The sequence below is a fragment of the Lemur catta genome, chromosome 11, assembly GCF_020740605.2.
Source record: "Lemur catta isolate mLemCat1 chromosome 11, mLemCat1.pri, whole genome shotgun sequence".
In the NCBI taxonomy this organism is placed as follows: Eukaryota; Metazoa; Chordata; class Mammalia; order Primates; family Lemuridae; genus Lemur; species Lemur catta.
In genome coordinates this window covers 69367034-69383231 of record NC_059138.1, presented here as the reverse complement: position 1 = coordinate 69383231, position 16198 = coordinate 69367034, and the positions used below count along the sequence as shown (strand labels likewise).

Sequence of the window (16198 nt, the reverse complement as noted above, 5' to 3'; positions counted from 1 at the left end):
TTTTTTCCTTAAAAGATCTGTTTACTTTTTTTCCATGAGAAAAAAGAATCATGTGATACAATGTCAGCAAATTCTGTGAAGGTTGTTCTCAAACAAAATTCTTTTTGGCTAGAGGAGTTTTTTTTTCAGATAAGTATTCCAATTCTGCTGTACCCACATTTATAGTACAAGAATAGATGTGGGCATTGGTGGTTTGGTCTGTAAGCTCTGTGTAAATTTCCACAGTACAAGATGGGAAGAGATATCTAACTGCTCAATCATGTGCCTTCTTCCTTTTCAGGAGAGCAAACACTTTGGGCTTCTGTGAAAGTGATAGAATCAGGACAGATGCATTTTGTTGGATCTCAGTGTTGGAAAGCATGCAGAGCCTAGCCCCTACCTCAATCAAAAATCATCTTTGGCCAGGCGCGGTGGCTCATGCCTGTAATCCTAGCACTCTGGGAGGCCGAGGCGGGCAGATTGTTTGAGCTCAAGAGTTCGAGACCAGCCTGAGCAAGAGCGAGACCCCGTCTCTACTAAAAATAGAAAGAAATTATATGGACAACTTAAAAAAGAAAAAAAAAAAAATATATATATATATATATATATAAATATATATAAAAAATTAGCCGGGCATGGTGGCACATGCCTGTAGTCTCAGCTACTCGGGAGGCTGAGGCAGAAGGATTGCTTGAGCCCAGGAGTTTGAGGTTGTTGTGAGCTAGGCTGACACGATGGCACTCTAGCCCGGGCAACAGAGTGAGACTCTGTCTCAAAAAAAAAAAATCATCTTTACTTATTCTATGATTTTTTTTTTATTTCAGAACATTACAGGGGTACAAATGTTTTCGTTACATGAATTACCTTTGTACAGTTTGAGTCAAAGTTATAAGTGTGTCCATCACCCAGCTGGTGTGCATTGTACCTGTTAGGTATGAATTTGCCCATCTCCTTCTTTCCCCTCCCACCTGCTTGATTTCCATTGAATTTTACTACCGTATGTACACATGAGTGTTTATCATTTAGTTCCAATTTAATAGTGAGTACATGTGGTATTTGTTTTTCCATTCGTGCAATACTTCACTTAGGAGGATGGTCTCCAGTTCCATCCAGGTTGTTACAAAAGGTTATAAATTCACCATTTTTAATGGCTGAGTAGTAATCCATGGTATACATATACCACATTTTATTAATCCACTCGTGTATTGGTGGGCACTTGGGTTGTTTCCACATCTTTGCAATTGTGAATTGTGCTGCTATAAACATTCTAGTGCAAGGTCTTTTTTATAAACTGCCTTCTTTTCCTCTGGGTAAATACCCAGTAGTGGGATTGCTGGATCAAATGGTAGGTCTACTTTTAGTTCTTTGAGGTATCTGCATACTACTTTCCATGGAGGCTGAACTAGTTTGCAGTCCCACCAGCAGTGTGTAAGTGTTCCCTTTCCCTCTGCATCCACGCCGGCATACTTGTTCTGTGATGTTGTTGACAGACTCTGCTCCAGCTTGAGAGAGCTGGTTCTGTCTTGTTAGTGCTTCCTTAATCTGAGCCACAGTCGGCCTCCTTTATCTCACCACCCACTAGTGGAAAGTCGTCTTTCTAGAACATTGTGAGTAATTCCAGGGCTCCCTCTCCCACAAGGCTCAGAGAATAGAAATAACCTACTACCATCGTCCTCCTGAACTCTTCTTTCTTAGACATTCTGGCTCCCTGGCTATACCCCTTGTGGCTCCTTGGTACAGATTCCTGTGCACCATGCTCAGCAAACCCCTGTGTCCACAGGCTCATCTGTGCCCAGTTCTTTTTTTTGTTTGTTTTTTTCCATGTTCGGGTAAAATTCACATAACATAAAATGAACCATTTTAAGTAGGCAGTTCAGTTTCTGCCAAGTTCTTGAGCCCATCAGACCCAAGGCAGCTTATGCACTGGGAGCCCTACCTCCACCAGTGTCCCTGAGTTGTATGGGTATAGATACATGGGCACCCACAAACCCCGATTTCCCCTAAGTCTAACCCCTGCCATCTTTAACTCTGTTCCTGCCTTGGTCCTTGCCTCAGTTCCGGTCAGTGCTTCATTTTCTCCTTGAGCTCTGCCTGATCTGAGCTGGTTGAGCTATGACCCTAACACTGTGCTTGGCCCTGTCAACCCTCCTGTTCTCTTGAAATGCAACCCTTGGAAGTTTTGAGCCTCTCTGTGGCCCAGATAGCTCTGTTGGTGACCCACCAGCGACTGCCCTGCCCTGGCTGTCAGCAGCAGGGTAAAGTGAATCCCCTGTGATAGTTGCAATCTATAATACAGAGCACGGGCCATCTTGGGGGACATCTGTGATTCCAGATAAGGGCACTGGATTTGAGCCTATCTGGGTTCAGTCTCAGTTTCACCATATCTCTGCTCTGTGATCTTTCTTGATCAAGTTATTTCATCTCTCTGGGCTTCAGTATCTGTGAAATGGGAATTTTCATAGTATTTAACTTATAGGATCATTGTAATTAGGTAAGGTAACGGATGTTCAGTTCTTGGCTTTGCCTGCTATGCAGTGAACCTTGGTAAGTGGTAGTTGTTGTGGGAGGTTTATCTGCCTGGTCATGGCTCATTCTTCCCCTGGTGCCCATTCCTGGGGGTCTGGTTGCTGCATGTGATAGTCCTACCTCATAGTTCTTGGGTTGTGGTTACCTCTACCGCTGTGGAATAAAATTATGTTAGCTATCAATGGTCCAGTAACTAATAATTGCCTGATGTTTTACACTTCACAAATACTTATACGTTATCTTAAATAGTGGCCAAGGCCTAGTGCTGTCTCCCAGTGGTTGTAGCATGTACCACCCTCCCACCATCTAATCTGGGATTGGAGCAGGCCATTCTGATCCAATATGTAGTCCCTTGCCTGTCTTTGTCACTGCCTGACTTGACACTCATGCCAGCTGTTCCCTCAGTACAGCCCTGTCTGTTGGAGTCCTCATCTGCACCTACTGTCAGGCCAGTGCTGTGCCCCACCAGCAGAGGCCGATGGCACCTCCTTAACCAGGCTCCTCTCTGCACAATGTTCCCTCTCTCAGATCCTGCAGAATTCACCATGGGAAGAGTGTTCTTTGAGATTTCAGATGTTGTTCTCTAAACCTCCTCTTTAAAATGCACATTTCCCCATTCATCCTTTTGTTCATAAACTTATTCATTTAGTAAATGTTCATTGAGAGTCTATGAAGTGTCAAGACTTGGCTAATTTTTGGGAATTCAAAATGGAAGAAGATAGGGTGCTTGCCCACAAGTGAACTTGTAGTCTAAGGGGAGACAAGTGCATCAGTAAGTGCTCCTCAGAGTGCTGAGTTAGAAAGATGTAGGTGGGGCTGTGAGGTCACACAGAAGGGCCAGCCATGTCAGAAGGGAGGCCAGGGGGGTTTCCTGGAGGAGGTGATTCTTGAAGTGAACTTTGTGGGATGAATAAGAGTTGGGCCAAGAAGGTTGTGACATGAAAAGCAGCATAACAAGCTATTGGCTATAAATGCCTTCCTGTAAGTTAGCATCTTCAGTTACTGTGTTCACAAACTGGAGGGCAAACAGCACTGGAACGTGTGCTACTTGTGTGACTTCTTGAACGCCATGGCGTCAAGCTAGGTGATTCTCAGTGGTTGCCATCTGAAAGGTTCCCTGGTGCTGCCTGCTTCATTCAGAGAGGTTTGATTTTGGAGCAATGGGCCTCTTCCAGCCGACTCCTTTCCTTTATAACAAAATGTCCAGGATGTAGTCTTCCCTTCTCTGTTCCCTTCCTCCTCGGTCACTCACACTTTAACACTTCTTTCCCCTCTCCTGATCTGAAGTCATCCCACCATCACTCTTTCTTAGATGTATCATCTGTGTAAATTTCACAGTGGCAGGCAGGGTTTTCCTTGGATCTTGATTTGCAGGATACAGTGCTCTCCTGGGCTCCTGACTCATCCCAGCTTTGTTCTTTGTGGTCTCTCTATAAGCAGGTTCTCCTGTGACTCTGAGCTCTCTTCTCTTTATCTCTTCCCCTTACTCTCTGTTTTTAGTTCCTCTAATCCCCCATATTCACAGTTTCCCCTCTTTCCTGCTCCCCCTTAAAATCTCATTCACTGCCACAACTTAAATAATTCACTCATTTGTCTCTATCCTTGACCTTTGTCCACAGGCCTAATCCTTTATTTGGGACTGTGTGCTCAACACTTACAGCAGGATGCCTCATCCAGGCTAAAACATCAAGGGTCTGAAAGCAAATGCGTCAGTCTCTCCAGAACCCATCTTCCATCCGTTATTTTCCCATTTAAAGCCACTCCCATTCTCTCAGTCGCCTATCGTTATCTTTGACTGTCAAATCCCATGGATGCCACTTTTGCACTGTTTCTTGCATTTGGCCACATCTGAGGGTTCTCATCTCGCTATGCTTACGTTGTCCTGGAGCCTGTTAACTTGTCAGTTAAGCGCAGGGCACTTGTCTCACTCATCTTCACTTGCCACTTGGTATCCAGCACAATGCCTTACCCCAAGGAGGCCCTCACTCCTTGTTCAATGAATGACTGTCAATTAAGTGTTTTAACGCTTTACTTGCATTTCATGAACTATTTGTCATTGAACATATTTTCCATCACTCATTCTCTTAATACTTTTATTCTTAACCAAGCAAGCACTAGAATAAAATTTCACACACAGAACCTCAGCTGTGGTATTTCTGCTCTTTTTCAGGAAGAGAAATTAGTGAAGGGTGCACGGATCAGGAAGCATTAAATTAACTCTCCTTAAAAGCCAGATATAATACATAGGATTATGATGTTTTCATGGGAATGTTTGATAACTTACATCTCCCTTTATACACTGATTTTTCTGCTTTTTCTCTTCTTTATTTTTAACAGGTTTTCAACATGGAAACTATCACAGTGACATAAGATGCTATTGATAGTACATCAATGTGATTCAGCTATTCCCCTGCCCAGCAGAGTGTGGCTGCTGTGTGCACAGCCATGTAATACATATTAGTTACACAGGCATTAGAGAAGCCGTTCCCATCCATATGTATGTGCGTGGCCTGTGGAAGTTAATAACGCCATATATCACATGCACATAGAATGTAAAATGTACTCCAGAATGACAGCGGGCTTGTATAAAATGAGTATTGGCGCACGATTAAAGGAAACCAGGGAAAGATTTTTGTTCTTTCAAATAACAGATTTATTTGTCTGTTTCTGTGTGTCTCAGCATCCCAGACTCTCATTCTGCCTTTTTTCTTTTTATGAGGGGGGTCAATAAATGCCCCTCTCTCCAGCCATCTTATTTCACTTCAGCCACACGGATAACAAAAGAACCCCTTTGGAGAAATGAAAGATAGCAATTACACATTGGTATTCATGTTAGGGGAGTCACACTGCCGTCCTCAGGGAGTTTAACAATGAATATCCAACATTAATTGCCACAGTAACTCTGAGTCTGACCTTGCTGAAATGTAATACATCAGTTTTACATAGTAAAATTATTTGCCACTAAAAGATTAAAAAAGAATGATCATAAAATTATATTGCTATTTAGACTGACCAATGTTTTTTGTTTTTAAGAAAATCCTGGAGGACTTAAATGACTAGGTTGCTATATTTTCTTAGGATTTTACACCAGGAGGTAAAATTGCAATTTTATCACTGATTTGGTTGGCAGTTATGGCAAGATTAGTGCCCTCCTATTCTTATAAAAGGTGAATAAAATAGACTGATATCCCTGATTGGTCTATGGAACCAATTAATAAGGCACAATGGATATGGTACTTTTTATGTATTGGGGGCGGGGATATCCTTCTCTTTTATGTTTGTTCCTAATTACAGGTAGGATTTTCTGTCAGTAGCACGATTCCCTTTTTAAAGAGGTGACATCATTTTGAAGATTTAACTTTTCTTTAATCTTTTGCTCCCATCATCAGAAATAGATAAAGCTCGATTTTCATGTATGCATCTTACATGTTCTTTTTTTCCTGGGCTACCTTACACTTGCACACTGGGAGAATTTTGCACTAAACACCCTGGAAGTGTTCATCACTCAGAGTCGGAGCCACACTGCTGGGTCAGCAGCCAGCCGTGCTCTGTGACAGAGCCACGTCAGCGGGCCACACTCGCTCTGGGCTGTGGGAGCTGTGTGTGCAGAAATGAGTGATGGTTCAGCCGTCTCTCCTTTCTACAGAGGGACTGAGGTGAAGAAAGTCAGGGCACTCACCCGTGACATCCGAATTTCAGTCTAGATGAGATCCTAACTAGAGAGCCATTTTTGCTTGTATTCTGGCAAAACGAGTACATGATAAATTTGAAGGCCATCTCAAGTCTGAAAAAAAAAAAAATTGAACTGAATGATCAAATGGGTAGTTTTTTTGCCTACCTTTTAAAGCACGGCTGTGAAGTAAATGAATATGACGTGTCAACTACAATTATTGAATATGACTTACTCATTGTTTTAATGCTTAAATTGTGTGGGTTTTATGTGATTTTCCCATTTTAATGAAGTGTTTAATAAACATTCACTAAGTGAAAGAATATAGCACATATTCAATCAGTATGTTGTGCTTTTTGAAACTTTGAACTTCGTATTCTCTAATTCAAGTTGTTTAGGTAGTTTTAAGAATAAACTCTGAAATCCCACCTCCACTTTTTTTTTTTCCTGTTTCCTTTAAAGTACTTATGTCTCTCCAATGCTTTATGTTTCAATAAAACTTGAGCCTGGACATTCTACTATTAGAGGGCGATTTTTGACCAGACTCTTAATTTATTTTCAATCTTTAAAGAAATGATGCTAAAGCAACTCTAGAAAATACAGCTTTCATTAGCTGCTTTTTTTTTTCCCCTTTTTAATTCTCTCTCCTTTTTCCTTCTCTCATCCATCACTCCCCTCCACAATTAAAGCAGGATGATGAAGTGACCACGGTGCAAGTGAAAGAGCAAGACCGGAGCGTCCTGGTGCTGAAGAAAGTGCAGTGCTGTGGCCCAGCCCCCACCGCTGGGAGCCCGGAGAGCCATTGCAGGTGAGAGTTTCCCTGCAGCCAGAGGCATGCGCTCCCGTTTCCTTCTCCCTGCCTTCCCTTCGCACTCGCTCTCTGCCTCCTCTACCCTGCCTCCCTCCCTTTTCTCTCCGCCTCTCCAGCGTTCTAGCTGACTGCAGAGCTCTTAGCAGCCAGATGGACTCAGTTCCTAGTGGAAGGACAGGGATGGCAAGATCTTTTAGCATTTAAGGGGATGCCTTTGTTAGTAACCGCTCACAATGGGCAGCTCCCGGCTGAGGGTCTTTGACCCTCATTTAGAGAGGAAAGATTCCGCGGCACTCTCAGACCGAGAGCTGCCCTTGCCTACCTTCGATGTGCCTTATTTCAAATACATCGACGAGGAGGATGAGGACGATGAATGGAGCAGCCGCTCGCAGTCTTCCACCGAGGATGACTCAGTGGACTCTCTGCTCTCTGACAGATACGTGGTAGTGTCCGGGACTCCGGAGAAGATTTTGGAGCACCTCCTGAATGACTTGCACCTGGAAGAAGTCCAGGACAAAGAAACAGGTAAGGCACGGAGTGTCTCTCCTGCTTCCAGACTCACAGCTGCTGATGCCCTTGTCAGTATCCTCAGGGGCAAGGCTCCCACTGTTAGCTGAAACCAGGGTGGGGTGAAACAGCATATGCTTTGTGTGCCTTGTCCTTTGCCTTGTGCCATTGTGTTTAAATCCAGTAAATGGACACATGTAGTTCCCAAGCAGCTGCCTGGGAAGTAGCTGTACAAAGAAAATGATATGAAGGCAGATGTTCTTGATTCCTTGGCAATTTTTACCAAATCTCACCTGAGGCAGTTGGCAAGAGGCCAACATTCACTAGCCCGTGTTCAGTGGAAAGAAACACGGGGAAGGAGGGTTAGCAGGCATTCACCTGGCATGTGGGAAGTGCTGAGCTGGGGGGAGTAGCCTCCCTGCCCAAATGTCAACAATTAATGCAACTACTCAGCAGCTACATGTTTAGCAGCAACTTCTGCCTTTTTCCAAGTGGTTTACAAACTGCTGGCTCAGAGCAAGCCCTGCGGTGCAGAATATGATACTCATAGCTTTTCAGACCAGAAATTGTAATTCACTGATGCCTTATCAATCAGACTTCTTGTCCTTTTAATTTAATCTGAGAGCAAAATACCCATTTAGCTTTTGCATCCATGCACTTTTGGAAACACTACTATTCCATTTACAAAATGACTTATCTATAACTTCCTTTACCACAGAAGGGAAAGTACTTGCTTCTCTTCACCAGAATTTGTAATTTGTTCCAGCCTGAAGCAATTATCCCAATGAATAGGCCTCTGGCTATAGGCTGAATTTTGCAACTTGATTCCTTGACTAAAGTGCACTTTTTGCTGCTACCACAGCACCTGTGATACCCACAGTTTCCTTAGGTTTTTACCATGCAGAAGGGATTGTGAAATGACAGCTTAGGTGGGAACAAGAGTTTCCTTGCGTCCCAGGAGTTTTGACTGAACATAAGTGACCTCTGGGTCTATAGTGTGCATTATAAAGGACAATAAGAGAAACAAAGATGTGTGAAACATGTAAATGGGTAAAAAAAAAAATGTAGCAACATGACCAAATCATGTATCTTGCAGTAGTGTTATTGTTTGATCTTAAAATTTAAATAGAGACCTTATTTTGCATGTGTTTGGAGGAAAAAATCAATAGTGGTCATTTATACACACAAAAAATGAGCTAAAAGGAAAACATATTCTTGTGGCATTTGCTGGGTTGATTTCATATATCTACAGATTAATATTTTGTGCATTTGAGTGCTACTCCCATGTTCTGCTTCACCAAATAGAATCATCGTGGAAGTGGGCATAATTTTCCATGTACTGATTACCAGACTGCTTTTACACAGGTGGTTTGGACTAGAACACAGGCAAGTTGTCTGTCATGGAGAGGACACTTTAAATGTGGTAGAGGTTTGGAAGAGTTGAATGCTTGCTTTTTCTTCATAACACCACAAACCTATTCTGTAAATGCAAGAGTTTGTGTCTAGGTCATATTAATAAACGTAGAAATTATTAAAGCCTACCTAGGCCTAGCTTGATTTCTTTTGTCTTTCCTTGTAATTGTCATTAGTCTGTGTTCTCTTTCCTTCTGAGAAAAATGGCCTAGGTGCTCACTAACAAGTTCCCACTACTTAACACTGGGAATGATAAATCGCTCTTATTACTGTTACTAATACCAGAAGTTGCCTCCTGTTGGGAAATAGTGATGTGCACGGTGTATTGTGACTTATTCCTATTTTCTTCCCAATCATACCAACCCTGGGATAAAACATGTCACTTCAGCCATGTGTTCACAAAGCAAAGATGACCATGACTCCGTGGCTTGACTCTGGTAGCACTAACCTAAGCAGGGCAGAAGGGGTGCAGCCTCACCTGATTTCTGCTCATTTGCTTAGAGTTTGGGGGCAGGACACACATGAAACTTCAGAGTTTTGCAGAGACGTCTGAGGGAAAAAAATGGTAACAACTTTTCCTCCTTTCAAAGGAGAATTTTATGAAAATGAAAAAGTCAGTTTTGGAAAAAGTGATGTGTGTATAAAAGAGATGCCTAAGTAGAAGTCACATGTAGCTCTTTAAAACTTCAAGTACAGCATTTGGAGAAAACAGTAGAAAAGCCACCATGTGGTTTTTGTTGATAAAATTAAAAGAAATAAATATAAAACAGAATAAATTTTGTGTGCAAATTGAAGAAAAGTGGCTATTAATTGTTTGAATACTAAGTGAATCAGACGTTTAAAGTACTGCGGCCCTTTGTCAGTGACAGAGGTGAATTCTGATTCTTTATCTTGGTCGGGTCGGCAGCCCTCATTATCAAAGGCCTGTGTGTGCAGGAGCCCAGTAGAGCTGCATAAACCATATGGAGGACAGATGGGGGAAAATGAGACGGGGCTGCAATAAAAGTACACAGCAGCATTTTATGTTCCTGAGCACCCCTGTTAGGGAGGTGGAGCCATCTGGGGCTGGGTGGAGCCATGTGGTGGCCCTGTGCAAGGCCCTGACAGCAACGGGAGGAAGGGGGTACAGGGGAGGAAGTAGGTGGTCCTGGAGGCTGGGATGAGGGATGAGCCTGTTCTGGATTCTCACATTCTGGGCCCACCAGAGGCTGGGGAAGGTAACCCAGCAAGAGATGTGAGTAATTCCCCACCTCTTTCCCGCAGAAGTCACTTAGTTGTGAAAATGTAGGTGCACAGGGCCCAGTAGAACAGGCTGTCTTTGCTCACGTAGGACAAGTTGAAGTGATTACTGATTGATATTAACATGCAAGTGGGAAAAGTTTACCAAATTGCAGGGAATAGGGAGGAGAAGGCCAGGGCGATTGAGATGGGCATTTCTGTTGCTACTGGAATCAAGAAAGAGTAGAAACAACTAAACAATTCATACAGTATTCTATCACTAAATCAAGCTAAGTTTTAAAAGCAAAAATAACTTTAGAGGTGCTACTAATGATTTTCCTAAATGACTTGATTGACACACCTACCATACTTATTTTCATAATCCTCCAAATGCATACCTTTCCTCCCTGGTAGTACAGGTATAAGAAGTCATCCAGTGATATCTGTGGAATGAAGGAATGAACTAACGAATGAATGAATGAATTTCTTAAACTCTTAAATAGAAGATGAATGGGAAATACTAATAGGGAACAAGTAAACCAACCAAGTATTTATTTGGTCTTCCATGCATTGCAGCCATATTCGAAATGTTCAATAATCTATGACAGTCTCTTTCTTTTGTCTATCATATTAGAAATATAACACTCCCAAATAGCAGCCACAATTTCTTGTAATCTAAATTTTTTAACATTTCTTCCTTTGTCCCATAGTTCTTCATTGTTTAAAATAGAAAAACTAAAAGTCTGGTAACTGGATATTTATTTGTGAACTTGGAAAGTGATTGAAACTGTTTTCAAAGATTTCTCTTTTTTTTTTTTTTTTTTTATTTCCAAGGTTCAGGTTCTGACTTGAAACATTTTGAAATGTTAGAGGAAAATCAAGCAGTTTCTGCAGCTCTGTCTTTCATCTTTCATTCTCTCAGAAATAGGGCAGACATCACTGGGCATGAGATTTACATGAGAGAATTATAAAGAAGGCAAGAAGGAAAAAAACAAGTTGTGAGGAGAGGAGTTGGAGAGATGGAGGAACAGGTTTTGACCCAGCCAGTCCTGTTCTGTTGTGGTCACAGTGGTTACTGCACCTATTTAACCCCTTCCCCTCCCTGGAGAGGATGAAGTATGTTTTGCTTACAGACGCTTCTGTAGGAAATAATGATTTCTGTTTCAAAGCAGAGGGGAAAACTGTGGATTATATAGAGAAAAACCTTCTCATTGATTTTTCTTTCTGAATCTGTGTTATAACGAGTCTACCTTAAGGAAACCACAGGAGGAAATAATGTTATTTCCCATTTCTTAATTCCCACTTCTTTATTCTTTATTCATCTTTTGAAGAAAATGCACTTATGATTCCAGGTTTCCAAGAAAATCAAGCAAATAGAATAGGATAGTAGGAGTAGGTAAAGCCTGCCAGCTGATTCTCATTAGACCTGACCTGATTTCTTTAAGGCATGGCTGCTTTTTTTTTTTTTAACTTCATAAGGTTATCATTCAGTATAGTTCATTAACATGCCTCGGTGTGGAAATGTCTATGCAGCCTGCCTTGATCATTTTGGGATGCCTCAATGTTGGTGGTTTGCTTTAAGCAGCGCAGAGTAAGTTGAACATGTGATTGAAGAAGTGAGTCATTACTATTCTAAGAAGGCAACAACCTCTGTGAAAGTGTCAGCTTTATACTATAGGGGTGTCTTACTCATTTGATAGAGTCCAAAAGTTCTTGATGGTCAGCCTAGCGGCTTTTTCCAAGCATTGCACAAACCAAACCTTCAGTAAAGCTAGGACAGGTACCTCATTTTCTATTAATGCTCCTATCTTCTCCCCTGCCCGCACCAAGCTTGTAATAAGCCCTTGATACATAATTTTTGTGGAGGAAAATAAATAATGCTTTTATTCTGATTGTTGGAAAGATAGAAGACAATAAAGTGAACTCCTTTCTTACATACCTTGCCTTTTAGGATATCTGGAGTGATGCTGGGTGCCTTTGTTCTAGGCTTTTTCTCCCAGGTTACCAAACCATAAAATCCCTGTAGCAGCATCACTTTTGTAGGACTAAAACTTTTCAAGGGTGGGTAGAGAAAGTTTTAGATGGTGGTAAGTCTTTTCATGATTTTGTAGAATTGATATGCACATACATATCTTGCATTTATGTCTTTTCTTTTTTATTTCTGTAACGTCATGTAACAAATAGACCAAGGTAGCTTATCTGCAGCTGCACATAAGGAGCACCTGGAGCACTTTTGAAACATACCAGTGCCCAGAGATTCTGATTTAGTTGGCCTGAGTTGGGGTCTAGGTCTAATGGGCTTTAAAAGCTCCCCAGGTGATGCTAGTTATGTAGCCAGATTTGAAAGCCACTGAAATAGAACACTGGCTGTATCTCACACCCATTTTTTAAGACCTATTGCAAGTTTCTAATGGTTATAAATATACATTTCCTTCTGAGAGTTAGGGGAATGATTCCTCCTTTCCTCCTCCTCCTCTTTCTGACCCCTCTCCAGTGCTGTATGTCCAGCCTCATGTCTAATGGTCCCTGCCCTGGAGCCTCTGAAGTTCATAACTGACAAACTGCTCAGACGTAATAGCCTGAGAAGTTCGTAATTGACAAACCTGTACTGCTGGTCCATCCACTAAAGCGGTTTTTTTTTTGTTTTGTTTTGTTTTTGTTTTTTTCAAAGATACAATCACAGGGAACAGAGGCACTGGACACACACATTTACACACATTTGGTTTCTCCACTCTTGAAATGAGGAGGTGAGGATATCGTGAACAAAACCCAGTTGGCTTTTTGTAAGGGTTCTATCACACTGCAGAATTCCCTGGGCGGTCCTTAGGTCTCACAGCCAAGAATGCTTACTTCTGTAAATAATAGATTTTAAGGATGGAGAAACTGCACATAGCAGAGTAGAAAGGGTACTAAAACGAGGTTCTAAAAGCCTTGAGTCCCAGATCTGGGCTCCATTAGTAAACCAGCCTGAGACTTTGAGCAAGTCATAAATGAGATGATCTCTGAAGTGCTTTTATCACTAAAACTCTTTGATTCAAAGGGACCTATATGCTCTTTCCTGTCAAAATATGTCACAGAACCATGGGATTCTAGATCAGAGGGACACTTGAGAATTCAAGCAGATGACCTCCAGAATCTTATAGTCATTTTATGCGGAAAGCACCGGCATTTAGCCATTGCACAAGGGCTTAGGAAATTTGGTCTAACTTCATGTTACTTTATATGACTGATACATTTCTTCAGCCTTACAGAGCTGTTAGAATGTTGATGGGGTTTTAAGTTTGGGATCTAAGGCTCAGTGACCATATCTAGTGGTGATTTAAGTGTGTTTTTCTATAACCTTGTCCAATGGGGAACTTTTTAAGTTCTTTTGAGAAATTATGCTGTAACATTTCCAAAGAATAGCTTTGATATATTACCTACTAGTAAAATCCATTTGTGGAGTTTTATTACCAAGCCATTTTGGGATATTCAGACACAGCACTGTAGGAAAAAAGCAGCAGTTTTCCCCAAGTGATGAAATATACTAAATCATATCTCTTATACTAGCCATTTCCCTGTAATTCCTCAACTTTTAACTTTACACACTGCTTCTGTAACAAGTATAACAGTGCCTTTTTCATTTATTCAGTTTCTATATGCACCTGAATGAATACCTTAGAAAAATTTAATTTCTTCATTCTATATGTAAATATCTTTGAACTCCTACTGTGTAGACACTATTCTAAATACCAGGTATACAACTGAAAACAAAATCAACAAACTCCATACCCTCATGGAGGATTATATTCTCTTGGAGGGAATCAGATGATAAAATAAATAGGAAAATTCACATATTAAATGATAGATGTTAAATAACCAATATCATTACAGGCACTATTTAGGATAACAGTATCCACATGTCTTGAGAAATAAAGCTGGAGGATAATTTAATGTATTTAAAATATTTTAATTGACATGAAACTTCTGATCATATTCAACAAAGTTCAGAACCTAATGAAATAGACTTAATAGAAATTAAAAAAATAACATAAAAGAAATCAGAAATATATACAGGTATCCCTGGATGGCAAATAGCTACTGTATTCTTGGAAATGTTTGATAAGGATATTAGCCTTTTTCCATCTTAATCTGTGAAAATAGCTCTCTAAGACAATTAACTGGACTAGGTTGCCACTTGAGGGCTTTTTCAGCTTTATGAAACTGGCACTTTTAAATCTTAGGTTAATTTTGTTTGCATACATACTAATAAAAAAATCAGCGAAAGACTAAATTCATTAGCACAAACTCTAGCTTCCCTGGGTGTACATCAGATGCAGATGAAGAACACCACTCACTGTTCAGTAAGGACTCGTTTTTTCCAGATACAGCAAAGAGTTGAAACTGCTATCCATAGTGACAGTAAAAAGTCCCCAGAATGGTGTCAAGAGAGAACCTAGGAGTAAAAGTGCTCAGATTAGAATGTGGTTTCTGCTCTGCTCTGCAGTGTTTGTGCTAGGGTTTTTGTCTTGGTTTGGATTTTGGCAGTTCTTGAGCTTCTCTCCTAATTCCTTATATGGAGAGTGGAATGTACTGTATTTGGTGGCCATAACTGAAGCACTGGAAGACTTTATAAATTAATGTTGACAAAGTGATGTGATAATTAGGATTGTGTAGAGATTTTCTTCTCGGTTGCCTCATTTTTATTATAAAAGCAGAGGCTTTAGACCACGTGACATTTGAGGCCCCTTCCAGATCTGAGAGCCAGAGTTCAAAGATTACTCCAGACACCGATTTATTTATCCCAACCTTGTCCCATTAGATGGATCTCTGTGCAGGATAATTATCCCCATTTAATGGACTTAGAAGCTGAGGTTGCAGTTAATTAAATTGCTTCAGTGATTGAGTGAACATTTGAATCGAATCGGGAAATGAGCCCAGATATATTCTGAGTTTTATCCCAAAGATCGTTTTTTGTCAGAGACTGGAATCATAGATGAAAGGCATAATTGAAGTGAGACTCTACCATTCAAGTCAAGCTATAAACCCCAAATCAGGTGCTTCTGTACCCACTTAGGAGAGATCTAATCTCCAGCACAAAGACCTGCTTCTTGGCTTCCAGCTGTGAGCAGGATGGCCACTGGGTGAGGCTAACTGCTTCAAAAAGGTTAAAAAAGAGGAAAAGAGAGACAGGTCCTAGTTTTAGTTGACCCTGTATCAGACCACTCAAATGAGAAGTGATTAAAAATCATATTTTGACCGTGGATTTCATTTGAGGTGTTCATCTTCTGGGTTAATCTATTCACACCATCTTTAAACATGCAATCTTATGTATGATAACAAGGGAATTGATGCTTGTACACTGCCAGTAGATTGTGGGTTAATTAATACCCTTGTTGTTAATGAAGCAAGGTGAAATGAAGTGAGACTGAACTGAAGCATAAGATCATTAACATACGCTGATTAATAATGGAAATGTGGAAGTTTTCATTACGGCATAACCAATGGGCAAAGGAAGATGTGTAATGGAAAAGGATTTAAGTGGTATAGCAAACCTATCAGGGAAACAATCCCTACTTAGAATGAAAATGGATCATTTTCACGTTTACTCCGCATTTGAGCTGTTGTTTACAATCTGAAGTTTTAATTTTAGTATTACAAATGATTTTAGCATCAAAGGTTATAAAAGTATTACCTTTCAAATTACAGTTTTCCAATGATATTAAAGTTTTCAGAGAAATATAGAGTAGTTTATTCAATGATTACCCAGTATTTGTAGAGAACAGTGTGGAGAGAGAGCACTTTCATTAAACTCTTAATTTTATGATTATCTTTCAGTTCCTATCTTTGTTTATTTTGTGCCCGCTCTTATAATTTACTATAATGTGTGTATATGGGAGTGTGCATGTGGGTTTATTTCTAAAGTAAAAAAATAAATAAATAAAACATTGGGTAATTAAGACTGTAATATTTGAAGGGAAATTATAGTCAGTTTACTTATGAGGCTGTTGCCATAAAAACGTGACCATTTTATAGTAGACTTTGTAAAGGGAAAGTTCCTATGTAAGTCTACAGCACACTGGAAATCAACTAAA

General features: G+C 40.6%; 1 protein-coding gene across 2 annotated transcripts in view; it reads left to right on the top strand.

The window, feature by feature from the left end:
* Nucleotides 1–16198, top strand: part of RAPGEF5 (Rap guanine nucleotide exchange factor 5) — a 210741-nt gene that overhangs the window by 135339 nt on the left and 59204 nt on the right. Inside the window, exons 10-11 of one of the 2 annotated variants that reach the window (XM_045564354.1) lie at nucleotides 6865–6983; nucleotides 7423–7511. In XM_045564354.1, coding sequence (XP_045420310.1) covers nucleotides 6865–6983; nucleotides 7423–7511 — 208 coding nt within the window. The remainder of the gene's footprint in view (nucleotides 1–6864; nucleotides 6984–7422; nucleotides 7512–16198) is intronic. The other variant, XM_045564355.1, reaches the window with a different exon arrangement.